Here is a 24,747-nt window from a genome sequence, read left to right on the forward strand (position 1 = left end):
TAATGTTGGGGCCATTGGTGCATGGGTTTGCAGTGGGTTGTGTAGGACTTGATTTGCAATGTTTTTGCTCATGTATTACTAAATGTCTCCTCGAGTTGTTGCTGCTGTGACCTGCGTGTGTTGCTTTTACTAACGGTTTTGCATGTTTTTCTGTGGGACTCTCCAACCAGTTCCTATCTCTCCTGCAGAAGTATGAGGCTGAGCTCTTCAGGATGTCCATGCCCTGTCTCAGCGCAATCGCTGGGGCTTTGCCTCCTGATTATGTGGACACAAGAATTAAAGCAACACCAGAGAAGCAGATGTCAGTAGATTCTGAAGGAAATTTTGACCCCAAGCCCATTAATACAGCTAAGTAAGTTGTGTTCATTCTCTGGATGGTTAAAATGATTCTATAATGTGATAGCCTTGTGGGTCCACATCCCAGCCTCTAGGTCTATATAGCCCTATTTACTTAGAACTTAAAGGGGTATTCTCGTCTGGGCATTAACATTCAGTTTGATTAATCTGCCATATATAAACATTTCTTCAATTAGAAGTTATTAAAAAAATGTTACCTTTGTGAAGATAAGGGGTGATATGGCCCCTTAGAAAAAAGACTGTGTCCTTGGATACGGCCACCTCTGCTGGAGGGATTGCACAAAGAAACCAAACGTTTTTGTATATAAAATGTCCAGGAGTTACTGCATGTCTCACATCAGTCCTGTGGTAATGATCGCTGGGGCCAGGTAGTCAGGCAGGACTCAATAGCGCATGTCTGGCCACTGCTGCCAAAATGTGAGGTGGTCGTATCAGAAGAAGCTATCTCGCTTCTAAGGGACAACATGGCAACATTTATAAGGAATTATCTTAACACATCAACATTTTTTTTTATAACATCCAATTGAAGAAATGTTTACATATGGCAAATTAATTAAATTAAATGTGAATGCCCAGATGGGAATATCCCTTTAAGAGTCTTTCCATCTTTCACATTGGTAAAACATTTACATGATCTCAGAGAATGGAGAACTATCTCAGTTAACGGGATCGAACCAAGTTTGTACCTTTGTATAGGGAATAACATTCTGATTAATAAGGGTTCTATGGTTATGGATGAAAACTGACCCCCCCCCAATTTCATGAATTGATTGAGCGGCAACCTGCACTCCATTCTATACAATGGGAGTGCCTGAATTACTGAGCATAGTGCTCTGCAAACTGTAGCAATCTCATTTACTGTCTAAGGATAATCTGAGCGCTGTGCTTGGCCATTTCTAGCACTCTCATAGTTTTGAATAGATTGGCCGGATGCATGCTCAACCTGCTGCTCTATCAATCAATGACAACAGGATCCCATTCTTGTAATCAGTGGGGTCTCAGTCGGATCCTCTGTAATCTCCTATCTTTTGCATACGGCATAATAAAACGTGGTACAACCACTTTAAGGAAATGTACCATCAAAATCAAGCAGGCATACATAAGGGGCACTTACTCATAAATCCAGGGAGCATGACTGTGGAAATCTTATAATTGTGATTTATGGCTTCTTTCTTTCTAAGATTAACTTTTAAAATTATGCTAATGAGCCAGAAGGGCTCTGGGGGTTGTTACCAGGACCCGTCTGTGCTGTATCTTATCGGGCTGTGACACTGTACAGGAGCACTTCTCCGTCAAATTTGAATAAGACAGGCAGAAAGAGTGGGAAGTGCCAGGGGGGTGGGGTGATGTGATCCTGCACAGTGTAGCAGCCTGTGAAGCTAAAGCATGGACAGGCTCTGACAACAGTCCCCAGAGCCCATCAGGCTCATTAGCATAATTCTAGTATAATTGAGACCATGGATAATAAATGCAAGAAGATTACCGCAGTCACAGTGCCTGGATCTAGGAGTAAGGTTTATCATGCTGGATTTTGATGGTAGATTTTCTTGAAATATTTCTGGCCATACTGAATATATCCATGAATGCAGCCTCAGCTATTTCCAAAGCTCCTTTAGAAATGACAAGACAAAATATCCATTGTGAAGGACTGAGGACAAGGTCAAAGCAGATTATGTTAAAGCAAAACAAATAAGGGGTAAACTTGTTACGAAGTTTATGCATAAACATTTGTTTTGTAACACAATTATGCCCTAGAAATAGAATACTGTTCACAGTGACCTCTTAAGCTCCCCCTAGTGGTGACAGTCCCTAGAGAGAATTTGTACCAGAAAAACATAGTTCTGACCAAAATGAAGTTATTTTAAGAAACCAATTATCACATAACATTGGACTTAATGTACATAGAATTTTACAAAGAGAACTAACAATCGAAAAGCAGACACTGAGTATCAGTTTAGCAGCACTATATGATGTTACTATTTATATCACAGGTCACCTATGTAAAAAAAAATAATACCTCATCCAGTGTGCTGTGCTCCTGAAGAGGTTAACAGGAGGGTTTGTTGTGCCCCTGCATTTCTTGTCGGATTACATGATGAAATAAAATGAAGTTATGCTAATCTTGAGTTCAGAAGGAGATAGCAATCATGCTGAAGCAGCTTTTTCATTTCCGACCAACATAAGAGATTATTTTTTTGTTTTGCAGCCTGACATTACCTGAAAAGCTGGAATATATTGTCAATAAGAACGCCGAGCACTCACATGATAAATGGGCCTATGACAAGGTACAAAACGTATCCTGCTCTGTGAATATTTATCTAAAATCATTGAAATACAACATTTTTCAAAGGAGATCAGATGAAGTACTACTACCCTCCCTAGACCCACTAAGTTCTAATATTGAAAACTTTCAGATATGAATCATGTAGGCAAAACTTGTTTAAAAGAAACGTTCCAGCTTTCCCACATTGGCGGAGCACTATCCCACATCGGTGGAGCACTCTCCCACATCAGGGAGCACTCTCCCACATCAGAGGAGCACTCTCCCACATCAGCAGAGCACTCTCCCACATCAGAGGAGCACTTTCCACATCAGCGGAGCACTCTCCCACATCAGAGGAGCACTTTCCACATCAGCGGAGCACTCTCCCACATCAGAGGAGCACTTTCCACATCAGCGGAGCACTCTCCCACATCAGCGGAGCACTCTCCCACATCAGAGGAGCACTTTCCACATCAGCGGAGCACTCTCCCACATCAGCGGAGCACTCTCCCACATCAGAGGAGCACTTTCCACATCAGCAGAGCTTTCTCCCACATCGGCAGAGCACTCTCCCACATCTGTGCAGCACTCTCCCACATCAGTGGAGCACTCTCTCACATCGGCCGAGCACTCTCCCACATCGGCCGAGCACTCTCCCACATCGGCCGAGCACTCTCCCACATCGGCGGAGCACTCTCCCACATCAGCAGAGCTTTCTCCCACATCGGCAGAGCACTCTCTCACATCTGTGCAGCACTCTCCCACATTGGCGGAGCACTCTCCCACATCGGCGGAGCACTCTCTCACATCGGCCGAGCACTCTCCCACATTGGCGGAGCACTCTCCCACATCGGCGGAGCACTCTCTCACATCGGCCGAGCACTCTCCCACATCGGCGGAGCACTCTCCCACATCGGCGGAGCACTCTCTCACATCGGCCGAGCACTCTCCCACATCGACGGAGCAGCAGCAGACATCGGAGTTCAGCAGCAGCAGAGATCTCCTGAAGTTCAATTTCTTTTATTTTCTATTATAAAATCCATACAGATAAGTAGGTGACATGTTGACGCGTCAATAATGCTACATGTCACCTACTTATCTGTAGGGCTTTCATATGATGGGATAGTCTGTATTTGGACCATAAGGCTATGGTCAAGTTTATTTTTATGATCTGCTCATGGAATCTGCCAGAGTATATAATGCTAGTATCCATAGATATATACTTATAGACTGAGGCATTCTTTTTGCCCCTGTCTGTCCAGTACAGGTCGCAAGCTGTGTCTTTCTATCCTGCAGAGCACATGAAAACCTATGGGGATGGATGCAAAATATTGCATCCATCTCCAGCCTCAGCTAAGCCCACACTCTGGGAGGTCCCCAGTGATGTAACTGTCCATATAAGGTCAATACCATGACTGGGAAAGCGCCCTGAACATTGGCAGCAGCCAATCAAAAGCTTCTGGCAATGTTCACTCCTCCTGCCACTTTCAGGAGGAAGGAGGGGCAGAAAGAAGGATCCCGCTGTATGTGCAAGTCCTGGCTCTTTATTGTAAGGATACGTAAGGAATCCTTACAACACAGTGGGGGGTCATTTACTAAGGGCCCGATTCGTGTTTTCCCGACGTGTTACCCGAATATTTCCAATTTGTGCCGATTTCCCCTGAATTGGCCCGGGATTTTGGCGCACGCGATCGGATTTTGGCGCATCGGCGCTGGCATGCCTGCGACGGAAATCGGGGGGCGTGGCCGAACGAAAACCCGACGGATTAGGAAAAACAGCTGCATTTAAAACAAAAAAAGTGTTGCGGAGCTTGCACTTACCTTCACTAGGAATAGGTCAGTGAACTTGAGTGCATTCCGATGCTCTTCACCGCAGCAGCACCACCTGGTGGACGTTGGAGGAACTGCCTTAGTGAATCCCGGCCGGACCCGAATCCACCGCAGAGAACGCGCCGCTGGATCGCGAATGGACCAGGTAAGTAAATCTGCCCCAGTGTGAAGCCTAACCCTTACATCCACTCAGTCTATATAACGTATGCCACATATGATGCTTATGTGTTAGTTCAGCTTGTTAGTAGCAGCAGCACTTCTTGTCTACTGTAACTTACACATACTATGATGGGAGTAGCAGCGCTCTTCCCATACTACACTTACTTAGGACACTACTTTCAATTTCCTTAATTCTGAAGGGACTTGCAGTGAGAGACAATTAGTCTTTTTCTTTGCGATGTAAGTCCTGAATAGACTCCTTTATAACTCAGAATAGCCTATGGCTAACCAGACACGTTTACACTGTTAATTTGTTATGTCATTAGTATTGACTTTTGTTTCCTTCTCTAATCCCCATGGCGTTTTCTTAGCTACATAGTGGTTGGAAGTATGGAGCATCGCTTGATGAGAGTGCAAAGACACATCCTCTACTGAGACCCTTCAAGACACTATCTGAAAAGGTACCTTAATTAAATCTGTGTGTGTTAATAGACTAATCTTGGCATTCCATATATCCCGGGAAATCGATTTCTTGTGCTTCTAATACCATTCCAGCATCCACAATGAAGCCTAGGATACAATTCAGGTTCCTGGAATGTTATCTCTTTGAAATCTGACTAAAATGCTGCACCTCTCTAACATTATGTTTCTAAAATACTGACACAGGCCTATACAGTAGGGAGGTCAGATGATTACTGTCACATATACAGTTCAAGTGACTCCTGAATGTCAACAGGAAATCATATTTCAATATTTGCAAAAATGATCACATTATTCAGATCATCAGATGCAAACTTTAGTAATATCTAGAGCTGTCTTATATCCCGAATCTGCCCATTTATAAATTACAGTAGCCAGAAAGAAAAGTATTCATTGTACATAAAAAATGCAATTATAAAAATAAAACAAGCACATAATTCTCCCAGAAATCATCAAATTCAGAGAATGTTTCTTCTAGGATTCTACCTACAAAAACATAAATATAAGCACCTCCCTCTTCAGACAGATAAGGAGGCTAATGATTAACTCTTCCACCCTTAGAGAATATTTACCTTGATGACTCACCCCTCTGTGGAGATTAGACCATCCAGGGCCTGTCTGTAAGGAGTCATTGTACACTTTATCAGGTCATCAAACTCTCAGGACAGAAAGGTTTTTTACACAATTTTTTTGTTATTTTGCATTGGATATTGTACGGAAGAACTCAATTAGCAATAAGACAAGGGTCAATATATCAAAGAAGCAATCGGAGTGGGTACTTTAGTACTTAAAGACTTGAATGCCTTGCTTGTTACCCTCAGGTGGTCTTAAGGCTGGGTCATTTGGGCAATATCACATTTCATTTAGTTGATTTTTAATAATTTTTATGGATGAAATAATAGTTAGATACATAGAAAGTCAATTTTTAAACACATGTTGCTTCTAAATCACTGTTCAGAGACGCTAGTAAGGATATGACTCTAGTACTTTCTGTAAAATGCCTGACTGCAGGGTAAAAGAGACTGTTTGCAGAACATCCCTTGAAGACTGTGCTGTAATATCGAGCTCTGAGGCTGATGAGAAGTGACAGGTCTTTAGATACCGGGAAGGTAAAGCATTCACTGTGCACTTCAGCACTTTAGCCAAGGCATTGTGTGTCTACGTGTTTCAGGTAAAAAGACTATAGTTTCCCTGGGCAATATTCCTTCTGAGCAGATCAATATCATGTGTTCTTATACCACAGGCTTGTCTCTTATTTCTTCTTCTTTCCTGTATAGCATCAAAAGAACATTTTTATACCAGTAATGTATGAGTAATCTATAACTGATATGACTGTTCTCTATGGAGCAACTCAGGAGTATTGTATATTAAAACTTCCTTCATGGATGTTACCGCTCGATGCCCTGATGTGTCTTACTGAGAGCCAGGAGCAAGGAAATCTTGCAAAGCAGTATTTTATACAAAGTATATTTATTTACCTGTAATGGCTGCAATATTCGTGATGGATTCACCAACCAACAAAACAGAAAGATCCATGGAGGATATTACAGAAAAATGATACAAAATAGATATATTAGGGGGAATATGCAAATAGGTTTTCCTTGATTGGACAATGAAAACCACGCCTCTTTTTGCTACCTTGTAAGGCAGCCCTTGTACAATCAAGCATGACTTTCAGGAAGCCTAATGACATGATATGGGATTAAAGCCAAACCAGTATATCTATTCCAGAAGGAACAGATATCCAACTGTAGACAGCGCTGTTTCCACATGGTTGTGTCTCCTCAGTACAGTGTAGGGAACTGGTTTAGCTCAGTGAGAGGCTTTTGACAAGGTAGCAAAAACATGCTGTTCCTTGTCCCATATAGAAAAACCTATTTGCATATTTCCCAGGATCCCCTAGTGGAGCATCAATCGTTATAAGTCTCCACACCCCTACAAGGCGGCCTTAATTGGCAAAGTCTACATATGGAGTCGTCTACAGTCGTGACTGTTTCTTCTTGAATAGATATACTGGTTTGGCTTTTATCCCACATCATTTCATTAGACTTTATAAAAGTCATGCTTGATGGTAAGGGGGCTGCCTCACAAGTTAGCAAAAAGAAGCATGGTTTTCCTTGTCCCATATAGGAAAACCTATTTGCATATTTCCCAGAATCCTCTAGTGGAGCATCAATGGCTATAACTCTCCACACGCCCTGCAAGGTGGCCTTAATTGGCAAAGTCTCCACAAGGAGAATTCTCACAGTATACAGCAGATAAGTCACATATTGCCCTGAAACTCTGGCAATCCATACTGGCATACACTGAACTACTGATTTATTTAAAGTTTGCTGAAAAGTGAAGAACGCTTTAAGAAAAAGTTTGAGCTTTGTTAGAGAAGAAAGATGTGAGTATTAGAGGACTAGCAGGGTTTAACAATATATTTCCGCCTTCCTCCTGCATCTATCTCCAGCATAACATAGAGAAGACTCTTAGAAGGAAATGGAATAAAGACTAAATACATGGGACAGAAATTAGTGGGTTTTTCAAGTCGAAATAAGTCAACTGCCTGCTGAAGGGAATTGAATGCAAATCTAGCTTTTGCCGGCTTGATTAGTTTTGCTACATTGCTTCAGATACCTTAAGCACAACTAGACTGTTAAATAAAATAAGGGATTTACAAGTGAATAGTAGAAATAGCTGGGAGTGGAAAATGTACAAACATCACACGGATTAATCAGGTAGATAAGCTTTGCCATAGACATGCCTCATCTTAGTGGAGACAACCTGACAAAGCTATTCTTCTTCAAATCCTTGTCTACTTTGATTGACTGTCGGTCTCAGAAAGTTATAGCTAATTACTGTCATCCTCATTTATGCAGTGTGAGCTGGGCTGGATAGACAAGGCCTCGCAGAGGGAAGGAAATGTTCTAGGTAATTCCGAGATTAATATGGAAACGTCTGAAGCAAAGGCCATTTGAGAAGTGTTGGAGATTAACATGGGAGGTGTGAATCGGGAAAGGCTGATAAGCGCACCGTTGTAGTCAGCCAAGGCACGGACGAACAGGGAATAGCCCAATGTGACATACACAAGACTGCATTTAAATATATAGGCGAGAAAGATAGCGTGAGAACATACATTTTTTTAATTACCCCAAATTTCAGTTACTAAAAAAAAATCTATCAGTCATTGGAACTATTAAGGATTATGTTGTGACTTCAGTACTATTGGAAATAATACATAAAACCAAAAATAAATTGTGTTCCGATCTTAAATCTAACTAACCCTTTGAATTAAATTTAGCTTCATTTCGTGATAACAGTAAATGTTGCAATATCTTTATAAATGGGTTTGTCCAGGCCTTAAAAAAAATAATAGATGGCGGGGAGCGGCTTAAAAAACAATAACCTACTTATTCCCACCTCCTCCGGCGCCAGCCAGCAGTGACGGGTGGTGTTAAGTGAAAACAGTAGCACCAGAGGAGGCGAGTATTTTTTTTTATAACCCCAAGCAACCCAGCTTCCCTGTCCAATTTTTTGCCCCTTTCTTCTCCTTTGGTGAGCAGTGTATCTAAAAGTCATCTCAAGTCAGCAAACAACAGATAGATAAGGAGGCTAAAGATTAACTCTTTCCATTTCTAGAGCATGTTTCATCTCAGTCTCCATGCACACATATGCGTAAGTCGACATCGGATGTAAGCCGTAAGCTCTCCATAGTGATGTGAGCGGCCGCATCACAAAGCCGGGCAGAAGTAGGACCTGGGTTATATTTTGCAACTTGACTGTCCAGCTGAGACATGCACAATGCATCTCTATGGTGGCCGTGAGCAAGCTCCCGTTTTTGTAGCTAGCTCACGGCCACCAAGTACGGACGTGTGCATGGAGCCTCAGCAAAAAGATTAGACTATCCAGAAAGTCCATAAACTGTTAAGTCATTAGAAACTTTATCAGGTCCTTATCTGTCAGAAGCATGAACAAAGGAAGAAAATAAAACGGAAAAAAGTCGTTTTTTTTAATAAAGTACATTAAAACTTTATTGTTAAGTTACATAAATCAATTTTTTTAGCCCAACAACTCCTTTAACTATCTGACTTTTGCATTTGAAATGTAAATGATGAAAAATACATTATTTTCTCATTTTAATAGGAGAAAGAAATCTATCGCTGGCCAGTGAGGGAGTCTGTGAAAACTATGCTAGCGATGGGCTGGAGCGTAGAAAGAACTAAAGAAGGAGAGGCTTTAGCACTTCACCGGGAAAATGAAAAGATGCGCAGTATTTCCCAGACAAACCAGGTAAAACAGCCGGATTATATACAGATGGAACTATTGTGTCCATGATCACTGAATGCCCCCCATGTATAGAAGTCTCGCTTCTTATTATAAATGTTGATGCTCTTTGTATGAAAAGCTGTAGAAGAATAGATTGTTCTGCAAGTAGCAAAAGAGCTGCACACGTCCAAGAGGGTTGTAGGCAGCTAATATTATAAGCGGGCACTTTTCTGTGCCTGTACCATGATGCCCATTATAACTGTTATACTCTGAATATGTTGGCATGTCTTGCAGCTACACAGAATACTTAAAGCGAGTCTACCACTGAAGCATTAGAATCTCTTGGCAGTATGTTTTAGAGAAATAGTCTATAATTTCATTTTAAAAAGTTCTGCCCGTTGCCTTTTTCTTAAAAATCTGTAATTCATATACAAATTTGGCAATTGGTGCACCCGGGACTTGTCCCCACCACCCATACTACAGCTATGCCTGCCTGGACCACTCACTTCTGCAACATATAAGCAGGATCATGTTCTTGTGATAAATATGGGAGGTTGGGAGAAGAGGGATGTGATTTAGATGGGAATAGCATGGCTCCGGGTGCTGATAACATGACTTGAGTGCACCAATTGCCTAATCAGCATATGGTTTAATCTGGGAAAATCTCAGAAATGGCATAATGGACAGAAATAAGAAACATATAGGGGCACATTTACTAAGGTGCTGTGCACCATTTTTCTTTTGGACTTAGGTGCATACTGCTTGCGCAGGTATTTAAGAAGGACCTGCGCCACATTTCTGCACTGAAGGGGGAGTTCTCAGTCGGACCGTGCACCAGATTTAACATGCAAACTCCGACAGAAGTGTGTTGCACGCAACCTTGTTAAAGGTGCTCAAAAAAAAAGTGGTGCACTCTGTCGGAGCAGTGCAGGGGGCGCCAGATTCATGAAGAACGTGAGCCAGAAATCATGAATCTGCACACTACAACGGCAAACAGTACACACTGCACTGTTTTTAGTAAATGTGCCCCATTCCGTATAGCAGAGCACATTCTTTATAATATGCTATCAATAGATTGTAACACTTATTGGTGATGGTGGACTCTCTTTAAAATGATGCAGCAGGGTAGAATGGTGATCAGATACCCACTAATCTACCATTTATCATCCTTTGATTGGATAGCTTTAGATTTATAACCAGAATACATGACATTGTGCACATTGCGGTGCCTGCATTTGTAAACCTGTCCTGTGCATATGTGACAAGGAGAGGAATTAATGTGGCATTTTGATGACCGATGCATTTGGGGATTAAGCAAATCAACTTCTATTGACATGTCACACAAAAAGGAGAAATTGTGCAACATATCCTATTATTGTGTTACATAAATAATAATTAACATTGATCTATATTTCATAGGGCAATGGCTATAGTCCCACTCCAATCGATTTAAGCAATGTCGTCCTTTCCAGAGAGCTCCAGGTTTGTACTTGTCTTCATATGTAGAAAAATATCTTATCTGTGTGACATAACTGTAAACATAAAGTATAGATCTCAATGATAGTCTCATAATAACTTTTACTGTCATTCTCTTGGATGTTGTGTGCCATGATTTTGATCAAAAAAAATGTCAGAATCCATGTTAATATCATAAATCCAAGAATTATTTCACATTTATTTCGTAAAGCTTTTTCATCATAAGATTTGCCATCGGGGTATTTTATAGGACAGTGGGCTGCTACCTGACTGCCGGCTGCTACTTTTCAGTACTGTGTGGTGGTTAAAGTTGTATTTCAAAGACTTAGTTACATATTCTTTTCACATACACTAAATTTTGATAAAGAAAGATGTATTTTTATAGTGTGGCTAATTGGAGGATGTTTACAGCAAAAGCTTTTTCAATGTTTTAATCAATAATTTGACCAGAACAATTAAAAATTAACTTTCTCTGACCAACATCTTTAATTTCAATGTTAAAAAAAGGATCTTACCCATAATCTTTATTTCTTTGCACTTAAAGTAGGACTCCAGTTTCATAATGTATTCACCACATTCTCCCTTTGACAACAAATAGAATGATGCCCATATTGTTTTGCCCACTCTTTTATTTCCATATGTATGGCATTTTATATACTGATGCTACTTTTAAAGAATATTGTTCACCAGCAGTGAAATAGCTGGAGACTAGTCTCTTCCTGTCATTATTAAATTTATACTGTTATGACTTACATTGATGCTTTGTGTACCCTAATGAAGTAATTTATTAGCAAATCCAATGATATTCCTACAAGTAAATTCACGGGTATTAGCATAGTCTGTACACACAGGATATATAGTGAGTAGCCTGGATGCTTTCATTAGGTGAAGCATGCTATATGTAGTAGAAACCAGCAGTGAAATAGTTACACAAAATGTATTTAGTCTTTGCTATGTGAGCACTGACAATAGCGTCATAGAGCAGAGGAGTGAGGAGTCTATGACAAATTGAGGTGAGAGACAGGGAAAGTTCTGCAGAACTAAACTGATAGGGAACATGGGAGTCCTTCTGCCTCACTATTCTTTGCAGGATACTTCTGCATACACAGATCTACATAGACATAAAGCCCTCCTGCCTGCTACACACAAAGTGAGCAAGGAGCAGAAGGCCCTTCCCTCCAGCAAATACAATTTATTTTATACAGAGATAAGCAGCACAGCCAGGGTTGACAGCTACTCAAGTGTAGTCTGTCTCTCAAAAAATCTGCTGCCCTTAGGTAATAAAAGTCAAAGGCAAAGTTGTGCTACATAAAAAGTGCTATTGCTTTGGGAAAACATTTTTTGGAGTTGTGGTTTAGGAAAAAGGGTGGTTAATACAGACCATGAAAACTGCTTTAATTTAGATATTTACAAACTTTAGGTGAATTTTCTTCTCCTGTACCATCTTTATAGCCAGAACAGCATATAAGGAATCGTATATACTTGAGTTTACATTGACCAGAATATATGCCAAGGCATCTAATTTTGCCACAATAAAAATGGGAAAACCTTTTGAGTTGAGTCTAAGCCTAGGGTGGGAAATGCATTGGTGGCTGCCCCTGCCTCCCAGTGTAAGGCTAGGCAGCCCCCTGCTCCCTACTATATAGCTAGCCCACCCCTTCCCCCAGTATATAGCTAGCCAACCCCCTGCCCCCCAAGTATATAGTCAGCCAACAGCCTACACCACAGTATATAGCCTGCCTGCCCCCTTCCCCATTTAGCCTGCCAACCCTTTGCCCACTGTATATAGCCTAACAGCCCCCTGCCACCAATATGTAGCTTGCCAACCTCTTGCCCCCAATATATGGCCTGACAGCCCCTTGCCACCCAGTATATAGCCTGGCTGCTCCCAGTATATAGTCTGACAGCCCCCTGCCCCACAGTATATAGTCTGACAGCCCTTTGCCTCTTAGTAAATAGTCTGACAGACCCCTCCTGTCTGTATATAGCCTGACAGCCCCCTGTCCCCAGTATACCTAGCACATAAAAGTGATAAACTTAGTAATCACCTTTTCAACGCACCCCATGGGTCCTCTTCTTGATTCCTGTACGTGGGCAATGACAGCTCTATTCACGTTGGTAGTGCACACAATGATGTCAGCAAGTGGCTGACCCGTGCACAGGAATCAAGAAGAGGACCTAGGGGGCATTGAAAAGGTAATTACTGAGTTTATTTTTTTAAATGCCTGAGTATAAACTCAGTGGGGCTTTTTTAGCACAAAAATTGTGCTGAAAAACTTGGCTTATACTCGAGTATATGTGGTAGTTCTTTATGGCAGCTGCAATGAATGGGGGTTGATAAATTTCATAGACTTTTACAGGTTCCAGAAACAATCTGGAATTAAACTTAGAGAATTAGAAAGTTGCAATTCATTATAGACAGTTGTTATTTCTCTGAAATCAGAAGTTATATTGTTTTGATTTGATGGTAATTTAGCATGTGATTTTTTTTTTGTAGGGAATGGTAGAAGTGATGGCAGAAAACTATCACAACATCTGGGCCAAAAAGAAGAAGATGGAGTTGGAAACTAAAAGTAGGAGATTTGGCCAAAAAATGATTTATGTTTTTACTCACAACTCAAAAAAGAATTTATAGGTTACATACAAGTTCTGTAGGGTTCTTTGTAAGTTGAATTTGTATGTAAGTCAGGACAGGTATATTTAGTAAGTGTAAATGTAAGAAATTTTTTTTTGTTCCTGTGAAAATGTTATTTTTAACAATAAAGCTTCATTGCAAACAACTTTGATAGCTCTTATAGTTGGTCATTGCATCCGAGGGGTAAAGTTCAGTAATTACCAGCATTCAGAGAGCTTTACCAGAGGTCACAATAGCCAGAGAGGTGCATGTGTAGGTCAGGTGTCTGTATTGTTAGGAGTTACTGGAGTTGCTGTAGATATCACTACTAGGTTAAACTGACGTGAACAATTGCATTTTGTGCAGGTGCGGGCGGTCACCCCTTGTTGGTACCTTATGACACATTAACAGCAAAAGAAAAAGCTCGGGACCGGGAGAAAGCTCAAGAACTTTTCAAATTCTTACAAGTGAATGGTTATGCTATTTCCAGGTAAAGTTTCATTCAGACCTGTTCGGAAATTATACTACATTTACATAATGTACATCGGTTAAGAATGGGAAAAATTGGATACAAAGAAAACAAGAAAACCACAGACAATGTCATGGATAGAACGAGAAAAATACCGTTACTGGTTACCCCTCTCCTTCATTGCTAGTTGGAGATGACACATCACGGTGCAGGGATAACATACTGGCTGGACTCCATATGTAGAACCGAATAAGGACAAAAACGATGCAGCTCTCCAAACAAAAATAAAAAATTAACACATAGCACGTATGACTGACGCGTTTTGAGCCCTTGAACGGCCCTTAGTCGTAGCCTGTCATGAAATGTCATGGATAGGCACTGACATAACAGTAGGATGTGTTCTGTTCTTCCTTTCTGCCATAGGCAGTACATAATGGGGCACATGTACTAAGGGCTTTGCTCCGCACTTTAGTCGGACTGTGTACCTTCTTCTAGGCTAAAACGGCTTGGACAGGTATTTAACCGGTTCACGACCGCCCACCATGTATTCACGGCAGGGGACAGGTCCCGGTGCATGGAGAGGGCTCACGGGCTGAGTCCTCTACGTAGCTGGTAAATCTTTGCTGCAATATGCCCAGTTTGCAGAAGAGAAACCTGTAGAAGCTGATGAAAGGTAGTTATAACTCTTGGATAACTCTTGGAACACCAACCATCATTAGACATTGACCAATGTTTCATGTCTCCTATGGTTGGACATTGCAGAGGTATCTAACACAGCCGGGTCACAGATAACATCACTTAGGACCAAGCCAATGTAAAAGCTTCTAATAAACTTCTTGTTGAGGGTGGGGAGCACCATACCTATATTATATTCAAAATTGCATTTTATCAATATCATATTATTTTTGGAATTTTTCCTTTTTATGTAAATGCTATGATAATACTGTTCTTTTTGCACTTCCAGCATATAATGTTAACATTAATAACGTATTGTACTTTTTCCCTTGGACAGGCTACAAATGTAGAATCTAATAAAATCCTTCAGCAAATGCAGAATATTTAATTAATTAATATTACAGAAGTAAATCTGACATATGAGACAGTGAAGTGGATATGCGAATACATTACTTACTAATAATCCGAGTCTTCTGAACTGAATCGTTAAAGCAACTTTTTTTCTGCACTTTTTTCAGGGGATTAAAAGATATGGAACTAGATGCCTCTTCTATGGAGAAAAGATTTGCCTTTAAGTTCCTGAAGAAAGTTCTACATTACGTAGACTCTGCACAGGAATTTATTGCACATTTAGGTAAAATACAAAGCAAAATTATAATTTAAATATAATTCCGAATTTAACAATTTTGTAGCTTAGTTTCATGTTAATTTGTGTTGTAATGTTTCTAAGTTATCCATCTCAACATTCATGAATACATTGGAAAATTGGTTTAAAATCCAAGGATCAGAATAAATCTCTTTTAATTCAGTGTCCGCCTTTTGTCATATTAATACATTCTAATAATTGGTGGTAAATAAACAAACTCTAGAAATGTAAAAATGTATCATTGAAGGTTTTCATCCCCGGATTTGATTTTATCTGTACAGAGGCTGTTGTAGGCAGCGGGAAATCGGAAAAGTCTCCACATGAGCAGGAAATCAAGTTTTTTGCTAAAGTAAGTGTATATTGAACTGTATGTAATGTATATTTTAGTTTATTGGTACTGTATAACATATATTGTGTGGGTTTGATATTACAAGTTGCTACTGAATAGTAGGCTGCATTCACAATTTTTCGGGTTTTTTGAGTTTTTATGTAAGATTAGTTTTAAGTGTTAGAAACCAGTATTGTAATATACAGGTCACATGTATCTGCAATGTACAAGCGTCTAGGGACAGAGGGTGACATATGAGCTGCCTTTCTAAAAATTGTGAAATGTTTACTGGTGGTTTCAATTCAGCTACTCTTACCCGCTGTGCAAGTCAACATGGCAGGGAACATGGGCTGCCAGTGTGTTACCTTACTCTCCGGATTAAGCCATCAGTTTAGAACCTCATATCCTGCTTCCCTGGGTCCTAAGGCGGATCCACGCTGCAGAAATTTGAAGGGTCAGTGCAGCCATTAGGGTTAATGTCCCTTCCAAATCTCAGCATTACCACATGGTGAATAAACACATCTTTCTCCTCAAAAAGGAGCCTGAGCTTTATAAGTACTAGTCACTAATCTCCTGCAAAGGTTTCTGTTCCAACCTGACCTCTGTATTCCTGAATACCGCTATGTTCTACAAGGGTTCCGATCAGACCCAGTACAGCTCTAACCAACATTAGCAATAACAGGGGGCTGTTTCCCCCTGTAACTTGGGCTTTTATAGATGCCACAGTAACAGGGGAAAACTTGCAAAAGAATTAAAAATAAAAAGTTTAAAAATAAACGGTGAAAATGTCCCCCAAGGGTCTTTTATGACCTCATGGGGAATATATAAAGTAAAAACACACATACACAAAAACTATCAATAAATATTCAGAAAAATATATTTTCTTTTCTCAATATAATAACTAAAAAAACACCATAGTCAAAGAGGCAATGTTTTCCTCAACCCATCCTGGAAAATATATTTGCATATTTCCCCTAGTGGAGCATCCATGGCATTAATTGGTGAAGTTGAGAAGTAATGAAAGCTTACTTCTCAACTACATTTTGTATATTGATTTTTGGGAATGAGGCCATGGGATGTACCATGGGCTTCATTGCTGAGCACCTACTGGCCTGACCTCATCCAATCTAACATTATTCCAACCCCCTGGTGCCTCCCACTAGTATCTCCTAAACCACCTAGACAAGCTTTAACAAGGACTAATCTGAGAGGTAGCAGCCTTGTGATTTTGTAGCAGCAGAGTCCTGGTTTCTGTATTGGGCTTAAAAGGTGAAACCGACAGGGTCAATTAGATTCCACCGTTGAGATTAGCACTACCTCATAATAGTCCTTTAAAATCACTATGATATTTGTAACCATCTCCTAAAAATAAACTGTAATGAAAATTCCAAGTTACTTTGTAAATAAATATAAAACGTAACTTGTATTTTAAAAGGGTTAAACAACCCATCTCATACAGTATCATGGTAAATGTCCTCCTCTCATAGAGCACTCCACTCTTAACCGTTCTGATAACCTCCCAACAGTATCTCCTTTTATTTCTCATCGACAAACCTCAGCTCACCGATTGAGCAATGCAATGCAAAATTGTTTGTCTCTCCAAAGAGAACTGGAGCACGTTAGATGGCTTCTTCTGCCCCTCTCTTCTAGCAATCCATAGGGGCCCAAATCCACAGTCCTGCTAACATGTGAAAAGGTTTTGAAACTCATAACTTTTTGACCTAGCCTCTTCTACGTTCCGCTATGAAGATCTAAAAGCCGCTTTTGTCTTTTGCCGCAGGTTCTCTTACCTCTTGTGGACCAGTACTTTAAGAATCACTGCCTGTACTTTCTATCCTCCCCCATTAAAACTCTGAGTAGTAGCGGATATGCGTCTAACAAAGAGAAAGAGATGGTAGCAAGGTAAGTAGTCGGCATGTTTAATCCCAGATACATTGAACTACAAAGAGAATCAATGTCCATCTCAATGTCGAATATTATCAATTTAAAGTTCTATAAAGTTTTCCTTGATGAATACACACTTGTTCTCTCATTCACATAGTTATAATGTGTCCAACAATTTACTGTATGTAATCATCTACTTGTATGTATATGCCAACATCTACATCTTCACATTAGATGCCTCCAGGGGCAAGTCATAGATTGTTTGCTTAGGGCTGTCTGGCTTAATCTTCCATACTTCCATGTCTTACTGTATGATAAGAAATGCAGTATGTTGTTGTACCGTATCTGTATGTAAGTATGGCTTTGCACGTCTGTGTCTTACCAATTTCAGTATTATTCTTTGCATCTTTTTCCTAACTTGTTACCATTTTTTTCTCATTTCCTCTGTACTTCTCCCTGTCACTTCAGTCTGTTCTGCAAACTGGCAGCTCTTGTAAGACATAGGATATCACTGTTTGGTAAGTCAATCTCAGATAGGCTAGGAAAGGAATTGCAAGCAAAGGGGACTCTCTATTAAATAATGCATGGAAATGGCACGTAACATGACTTCTGTGGTGTGTGGAAATAACACATGGGAAACTTGGCAATGTATGTAAACAGGCACTAGATCACATCATTTATGCAATGTTAATTATTATCTAAAGAAAACACTCAACCAAAAGTAATTCATTTAAGGGAATCTTCACCCTTTAGTATCTTATCTATTTTAGGTCCTTTAGGTCATGCTATATCAGTTACTGTAAATGGAGCTCTTTACAAAGTCTTCAAATTCCCTTTATAAACAGAGATTTAAAAACTAAACATTCTGACTTCCTGAAGGCACCACTAGAGGGAGCTCACTAACTACTCATATTACCGTTTCAATGTATTACTAGTATGCACATAGCCCCTACACACCCTCTAGTGGTAGGAGTAGGGAGTTCAAATGAAATATTGAAAAAAAAAAAGCTTTTTTAAAAAATTAAAAAGAACACTAATACAATATACAGTCCTTAAAAAGAGGGATCCATTTTGTTTGTGTAAATGAAATACAAAATTGGTATTTTAGACACTGATGTGTCATTGGACAACATTTTCAGGTACCAAAAAAAAATTGTTATACCAAAAAAACAGCTTCAAATATTTGTCTATAAAGAGAATTTGCAGCTATATAACATAAAACATCTGGTGGCTATAACGATATTTTTAGAAGAGCAGAAATTCACTGTGAAGGGTTTGTACCAAGTCTCAATGCTATCCCCTATCCCAGGGGTGGGCAATTAATTTTCCCATAGGGCCACATGAGAAATTGGAAAGATTTTAGAGGGCTGGACTAATATACTTAATTCAGTTTTGCCCAATACCTATGTACTGTATTCAGTATATATCCTAGCCCTACATAAAAATCTGTAAATACAATATTACAATGATTCAATGGAAATATGGAGGACATAACTAAATCAGTATTATTTAATGACGGGGAGGGGAGCTAAAAATTTTTCAACCATATCACACGAGCCATAAAATAGTTAGAGGGACGGATGTGCCCCTCGAGTTGCACAATGCCCAGGTCTGCCCTATCCTGTTGAAATCTGCTTGGTTGGTGTCCAACCTCTGGGACCCCCACCAATCACTAGAACTGATCACAAGAACAGGGTCCCATTCTAACTAATTAATGATGGTACTGGCTGAGTCCAGCTCCACTCAGCGCTATGGGAGAATCTGATATTGCCAAGCACAACACTCGATTTCCCCTCCACCAGTTATTGAGAATGGGAACCCCGTTCTCATGATCAGTGGGAGTCCCAGCAGTTGTACCCCCAGTGATCAGACAAGACAGTGGACAACAATCAGACTTGGTTCAACCCCTTTAATGTCTCTCATAACAAGATACTGTAAAATTGATGCTACTACATGAAAATATCAAGATATTTCTATTAGCAGATCCCTTTTAATGATTTTCCAACTATTTTCCAAAATAACCTGATATTGTTTCTGGGGAAAAAATATATTTTTTTGCACATCTCAAACAATAATTTAAACTTTTATCACCTGTAGCCAGCCCCTTATAACACAGTGTCATAGTAACAACTGAGCCAGGAGCTGCATTGGCTACAACTGAAGTCAATAGATGGCATTCAGGCATTGCTCTGTGATACTTTTCTTCCATTGCAACACAGATATTTAATTCTGATAACAATTGATCACTACAGAAATGCATCTCCGGCTATCATCTTACCTTAGAAGGACCTATAATCAGAAGTGGGGTTCCCAAAGGGGACATCTCCTTTAAAGGGAAACCTTCTTCATGTAACACATGCATTCATATCTGCAGGTAGCATGTTTTAGAGACAAGCAGATTAAGATATAGTAATTTGTGGGAAATTAAAATTAAATAAAACTTGTAATTTAATTCATGTTCATTCTAGGCGTGAGAGCCTAGTGGGTCGTCCTACAGCCCACTTGGCTCATAAGCTTAGTAATAGCAGAAATTACAATAAAAAAACAAGATATACAGAATTTTTAAAATGAGTCCTCTCAGCTCCTCCTGCTTTATAACAAGGTTCCTAAAATCGGTCAGCTAAAAAAGAAATAATGACACTTCCCCAAAAATCCAAATTCCATAGGATTCATTAGGATAATTTAATATTTTCTCTAGTTTAGAGCAATCACAGCTAGTGAGATAATAAGTTTTAAAGTAGGGAGCTGTGGTGTAACCAAACCCTGGTATAACATCATCACTGTTGTGTATGTTTCATACCCTTTCTAATACTGCATGTCACCAGAGCGCCATTGTCACGTGTATCAAATGTAACAACGACACAGTAGCCAGCGCAAACACGTCTAATTAACATGCTATGTTGACAGTACATGTGTGCCCTAATATGTTTACTCTCATCCTTTTACTGCAGGAAGCGACTCTGCCACCATGGTCAGCTGTCTGCACATCCTGGCCCAGACGCTCGACACACGGTACTTTTTTTTACGAGTTTTTATTCCAGCTTGTTCTGAATTTATATTCTGTTTTATCTCTGGCAATCTAAGTCATAGGTTAAATGACTAAGAACCTGAAATTAGTTCACCCTGCGATCTGCTTGCACCAACCTAGATATGAGCAGCTCTAAAAGGGATCATTCGTCGAGAAGCATTGGAATAAACGCCAAATGCTGCTTTTTTAAGCCTCTCATTGGCTGAAATAGATCATATTATAAATGATGTGGTCAAATGATGACAGTGACTGCTTACCGAAGATGGGATTGCTACTAAGATCTATTAGGCCTTTGCTCAACACGCTGTTATAGATGGATATCCGCCTCGACCATTTAGTTAACAAATATTGTCTCAATTAGTCTTACGCACCCTCTAATAGCTTCTGACCCAACCAATAGCTACAGTTATTGACCTTCTTGTTACAGTCTCATTTTGTCAATGTAGTAAAATTTATGGGGGTAACTTTTAGGTCACATTCTCATGATTGTGCGCTGCTCTCGGGCCACCAACAAAGGGCCCACGTGTTATTCGCCTATGAGGTCTGCTCATGCCGATGACAGTCGAAAAGACTGCCAAGCCACAAACACCGGCAGGAATAGGACCTGCCCTAAATTTGATGGGCTAATCAGTCGGGCCACACAATCAGCCGTAGAAACCAGCTATGAGCCCATAGAAATACATTGGGAAGTGTGCTAACCATTGAAATAGCCAATATCACGTAGTCATTAAAAAGTCCTGTGCACAAGCAGTTACCCTTGTCAGTGCGCTGTGTATTATATTGCAGCTTGGAAACATTCACTGAACTGCAATACGAGACATTACCAATGGACAGGAGTGGCACTGTTTATAAACTAAACTACGAGTTCAAGTCCCATATCTTCATGGCCATTAATGGAATGCTCTGTGATCTGTATCCTATTTATCAGCTTCATGTTATAAATGTTGCTCGCCTTTTTGTTCCCATTCAGCACAGTGATGAAATCTGGTTCGGAGCTAGTAAAAGCTGGAGTTAGAGCTTTCTTTGAAAATGCAGCTGAAGATTTAGAAAAGACTTTGGAAAATTTGAAGCTTGGAAAATTCACCCATTCCAGAACTCAGATGAAGGGTGTCTCCCAGAATATTAACTACACCACAGTGGCTCTTCTTCCAATCCTGACTTCCATATTTGAACACGTCGCCCGTCACCAGTTTGGAGTTGATTTACTGTGTAAGTTTTTATTTATAGTGGGGTTTATTCTCATCCAGAAAACATGGAAAATGGCGTTATTGAACATGAGTTTTTAACAATAGACATAGTCTTGGGTACAAATCAGTCTTGATAATAGGTTTCAATATAGCTGCACATGTGCAGTCAGTCTACAGATCTGAAGGGGTCTAGCTTTTTCCACATCTTCAGAATATTTTCTATTCTATTAAAATTAGCGGAAGTCACAACAATAAACTTTGTAAAATACTTCCTTGGGAAAAGTAGATTTTCTGTGTCTTTTTTCTGCTTCTCTCTCCTGCACTGAAAGCCTTCTGAGGTCCATCCACTTCAGACAGAAAAGGAGGCTAATGATTAACTATTTCCATACCTAGAGAATATTTGATGAACATATCCAGGGACTCTTATATGTAACATTATCAGGTTCCTTTATCTCTCAGCTGGATATAGAACAGAAAGCTGATTTACAAAAAATAAGCAAGAATGGCAGAGGAAAAAGAAGGGAGCAGGAACAGATTTTTTAAATAAAGTACTTTTTTATTACAAAGTGATCTATTTTCATCTGCACTATTCATTCATGCAATGATGGTAAAACTGAAAATTCAAAATGCAAGTCACATAATGATAGAAACATCTCATAAAGCCACTAAAGAGCATTAAGCAACTTAACTTTTAATATAAATCAATAAAATATTACACAGCAAAAAAATAATGCATAGACAAGAATATACACAATGGGGCATATTTACTAAGGGCCTTGCCTTTTTAGGGATTTATTCTGAATATTGTGACTGAACCTCAAGCTTTCATAAAAAAGACAAAATAGGTTTTCTGGGCTTTCCACTTTCTTCATCAGGGTACATGTCCATGCACAACTCTAGAGCTGGTCATATACAATAGATGGATATTTGCAGAAACTTATTCCATAAAAAAAGAGTTTCCATGATCCAGCACATCATAAAAAATCAGGATTTTATTTTTCATATTTAAAAAAGGTGCACAGCATTCCCCTATAACAAGCAATGCATTTCAGGTGTTGCCACGCTTCATCAGCTGTTTCTTACACAAGCCACACACTTAAAAACAGGTACGGACCAATCACATGTCAGACAGGTGTTCACCCAGTCACATGTTTGAGCAGAGTTCACCGGATTACATGTTAGAACAGTATTCACACAATCATGTTTGAACTAGTGTTGAGCAGATCTGAACTGCTCGAGTTAGAGTTTTGTACCAAACTTTGTAGGTCGAGTCCCCCAGACCTGACACTGAACTCCATTAGAAGCTCAAACTCTCCTTCCCCCCTCTCACCGTTAATGGCCACAACTGGTGCTGGCAATGATTGCAGCTTTGAACCTTTATCCAGCAGGATTTAAATTACCTGCAGCCACGTGCGCTGGCATATTACCTGCCCATTTTGGGGAGGATCATCACTCCAAAACGGGCTCGGCTGAACTGTGTGTCACATGTTGGACAACAGTTCATGCAATTGAGAGCAGTGAGTTCCCTCCATAGCAGATTTGTAAAGATACTGTAGTTATAGAACTGCATTACACATTATACAGAGTAGCTTTTAGTGGGCATGCTTAATAGTGCTTGTAAGATGGAAAGGGAGTGAAGACTTATTTGGAAAGCCCAGCAAATGCAAGTCCTTGCAGCATCAAAACAAAGGTGCCACATAGACCTCGGGAACATAATAATAGAGGCAAAAATAGTATCTATATATCTATGGTGTAATTTTCTCCAATTTTATGAGTTCGGGAATCACTTTCAAATGCCAGAAATTCTTCAATTACCATTGGCCATTGTGTCTGTGAATTCTCTCTAATTGATACATGAGGGAATTGTACAGGTCACCTTTTCAATAAGCCGCATATATCTAATTGCAACCATCTGATATTAGCTAATATATTTAAACATTGGTCTTCTTTTCCAGTGGATGATGTTCAAGTCTCCTGTTATCGGATCCTCTGCAGTTTGTATTCTCTTGGGACCGGAAAGAACATCTACGTTGAAAGGTTCTATATATCTCTGTTTTTGTTTGTCATGTTTATAAGCACTAAACTACATATTATCTTGCACGGTGGTTGCATTCAGACACAAAGATTTCGAATCTATTTTTAAATGAATACATAGATCTAATTAAAATTGGTTTATCTGCCAGAAAATACTTTTTTAAGTTGTTTAGACATTGCAGTTATAAGAAGTGGATCTATGGAAATCTTAGTAGTCGAGAATAAACCCCCAGCAAGCCAGAGAATGGGGTTCCTGTTCTCACTAATGGGGGGAGCATCAAGTCGAGGATGTATCCTTCGTCTCCATTCAATACTATGGGATTGTTTGTTATTGGGACCATTAGGCGAGCACCGCACAAAACATTTTACAGACCGCCACAGACATCACAACCACTGGGTGGCTACATATAGATGTACAATATAACGGAACAGTTTCGCCTTGAACTTAATCAACGCGAATACGCGAGTGTGCGTGTGTGTATAAAACATTGGGGCTTATTTACCAAGGGTTTTCCGACTTTTCGGGGATCAGGTATTTAGTAGACAATTGTGCCGTGTGATTGGATTTTGGCGCCGGCTTTCATGCGACACAAATCGTGGGTGGGCCGTCAGATGATCCGTCGGATTTGACAAACCACAGGATTTAAATTAAAAATTGTGTCACAAGACAAGCACTTACATGTACCCGGAAAGGGATGGTAAACTCTTTCGGACCTGGATATCCGACGCACTATCTTAGTGAATCGCGGCACAGTGCATTGTCGTCGGACAGTGCACTTTCGGGAACTACTCCGGGTAAGTAAATGTGCCCCATTATGTCAATTTTTATTTTAGGGGGGCTGTGTTATTTTAGTGTTATTTATTTTAGCTAGTGTTTTGGGAGGCTGAGGCATAGTATACATACATTGTGGGTCATTTACTAAGGGCCCGATTCACGTTTTCCCGACTTGTTACCCGAATATTTCCGATTTGCACCGATTTTCCCTGAATTGGCCCCGGGATTTTGTTGCACGTGATCGGATTGTGGCGCATCGGCGCTGGCATGCACGCGACGGAAATCGGGGGG

The 24,747-nt window shown here is 40.0% G+C and overlaps 1 protein-coding gene across 15 annotated transcripts in view; it reads left to right on the forward strand.

The window, feature by feature from the left end:
- Positions 1-24,747, forward strand: part of RYR3 (ryanodine receptor 3) — a 434,191-nt gene that overhangs the window by 295,606 nt on the left and 113,838 nt on the right. For 8 of the 15 annotated variants that reach the window (XM_072115452.1, XM_072115453.1, XM_072115457.1 and 5 more), the window contains 14 exons: positions 171-352; positions 2,564-2,642; positions 4,981-5,070; positions 9,218-9,364; positions 10,760-10,822; positions 13,314-13,389; positions 13,797-13,920; positions 15,093-15,208; positions 15,502-15,569; positions 17,329-17,450; positions 17,901-17,950; positions 20,384-20,444; positions 21,431-21,669; positions 23,603-23,684. In XM_072115452.1, coding sequence (XP_071971553.1) covers positions 171-352; positions 2,564-2,642; positions 4,981-5,070; positions 9,218-9,364; positions 10,760-10,822; positions 13,314-13,389; positions 13,797-13,920; positions 15,093-15,208; positions 15,502-15,569; positions 17,329-17,450; positions 17,901-17,950; positions 20,384-20,444; positions 21,431-21,669; positions 23,603-23,684 — 1,499 coding nt within the window. The remainder of the gene's footprint in view (positions 1-170; positions 353-2,563; positions 2,643-4,980; positions 5,071-9,217; positions 9,365-10,759; positions 10,823-13,313; positions 13,390-13,796; positions 13,921-15,092; positions 15,209-15,501; positions 15,570-17,328; positions 17,451-17,900; positions 17,951-20,383; positions 20,445-21,430; positions 21,670-23,602; positions 23,685-24,747) is intronic. The other 7 variants (XM_072115459.1, XM_072115461.1, XM_072115462.1 and 4 more) reach the window with 1 other exon arrangement.

Source organism: Engystomops pustulosus, chromosome 7, assembly GCF_040894005.1.
Source record: "Engystomops pustulosus chromosome 7, aEngPut4.maternal, whole genome shotgun sequence".
Lineage (NCBI taxonomy): Eukaryota > Metazoa > Chordata > Amphibia > Anura > Leptodactylidae > Engystomops > Engystomops pustulosus.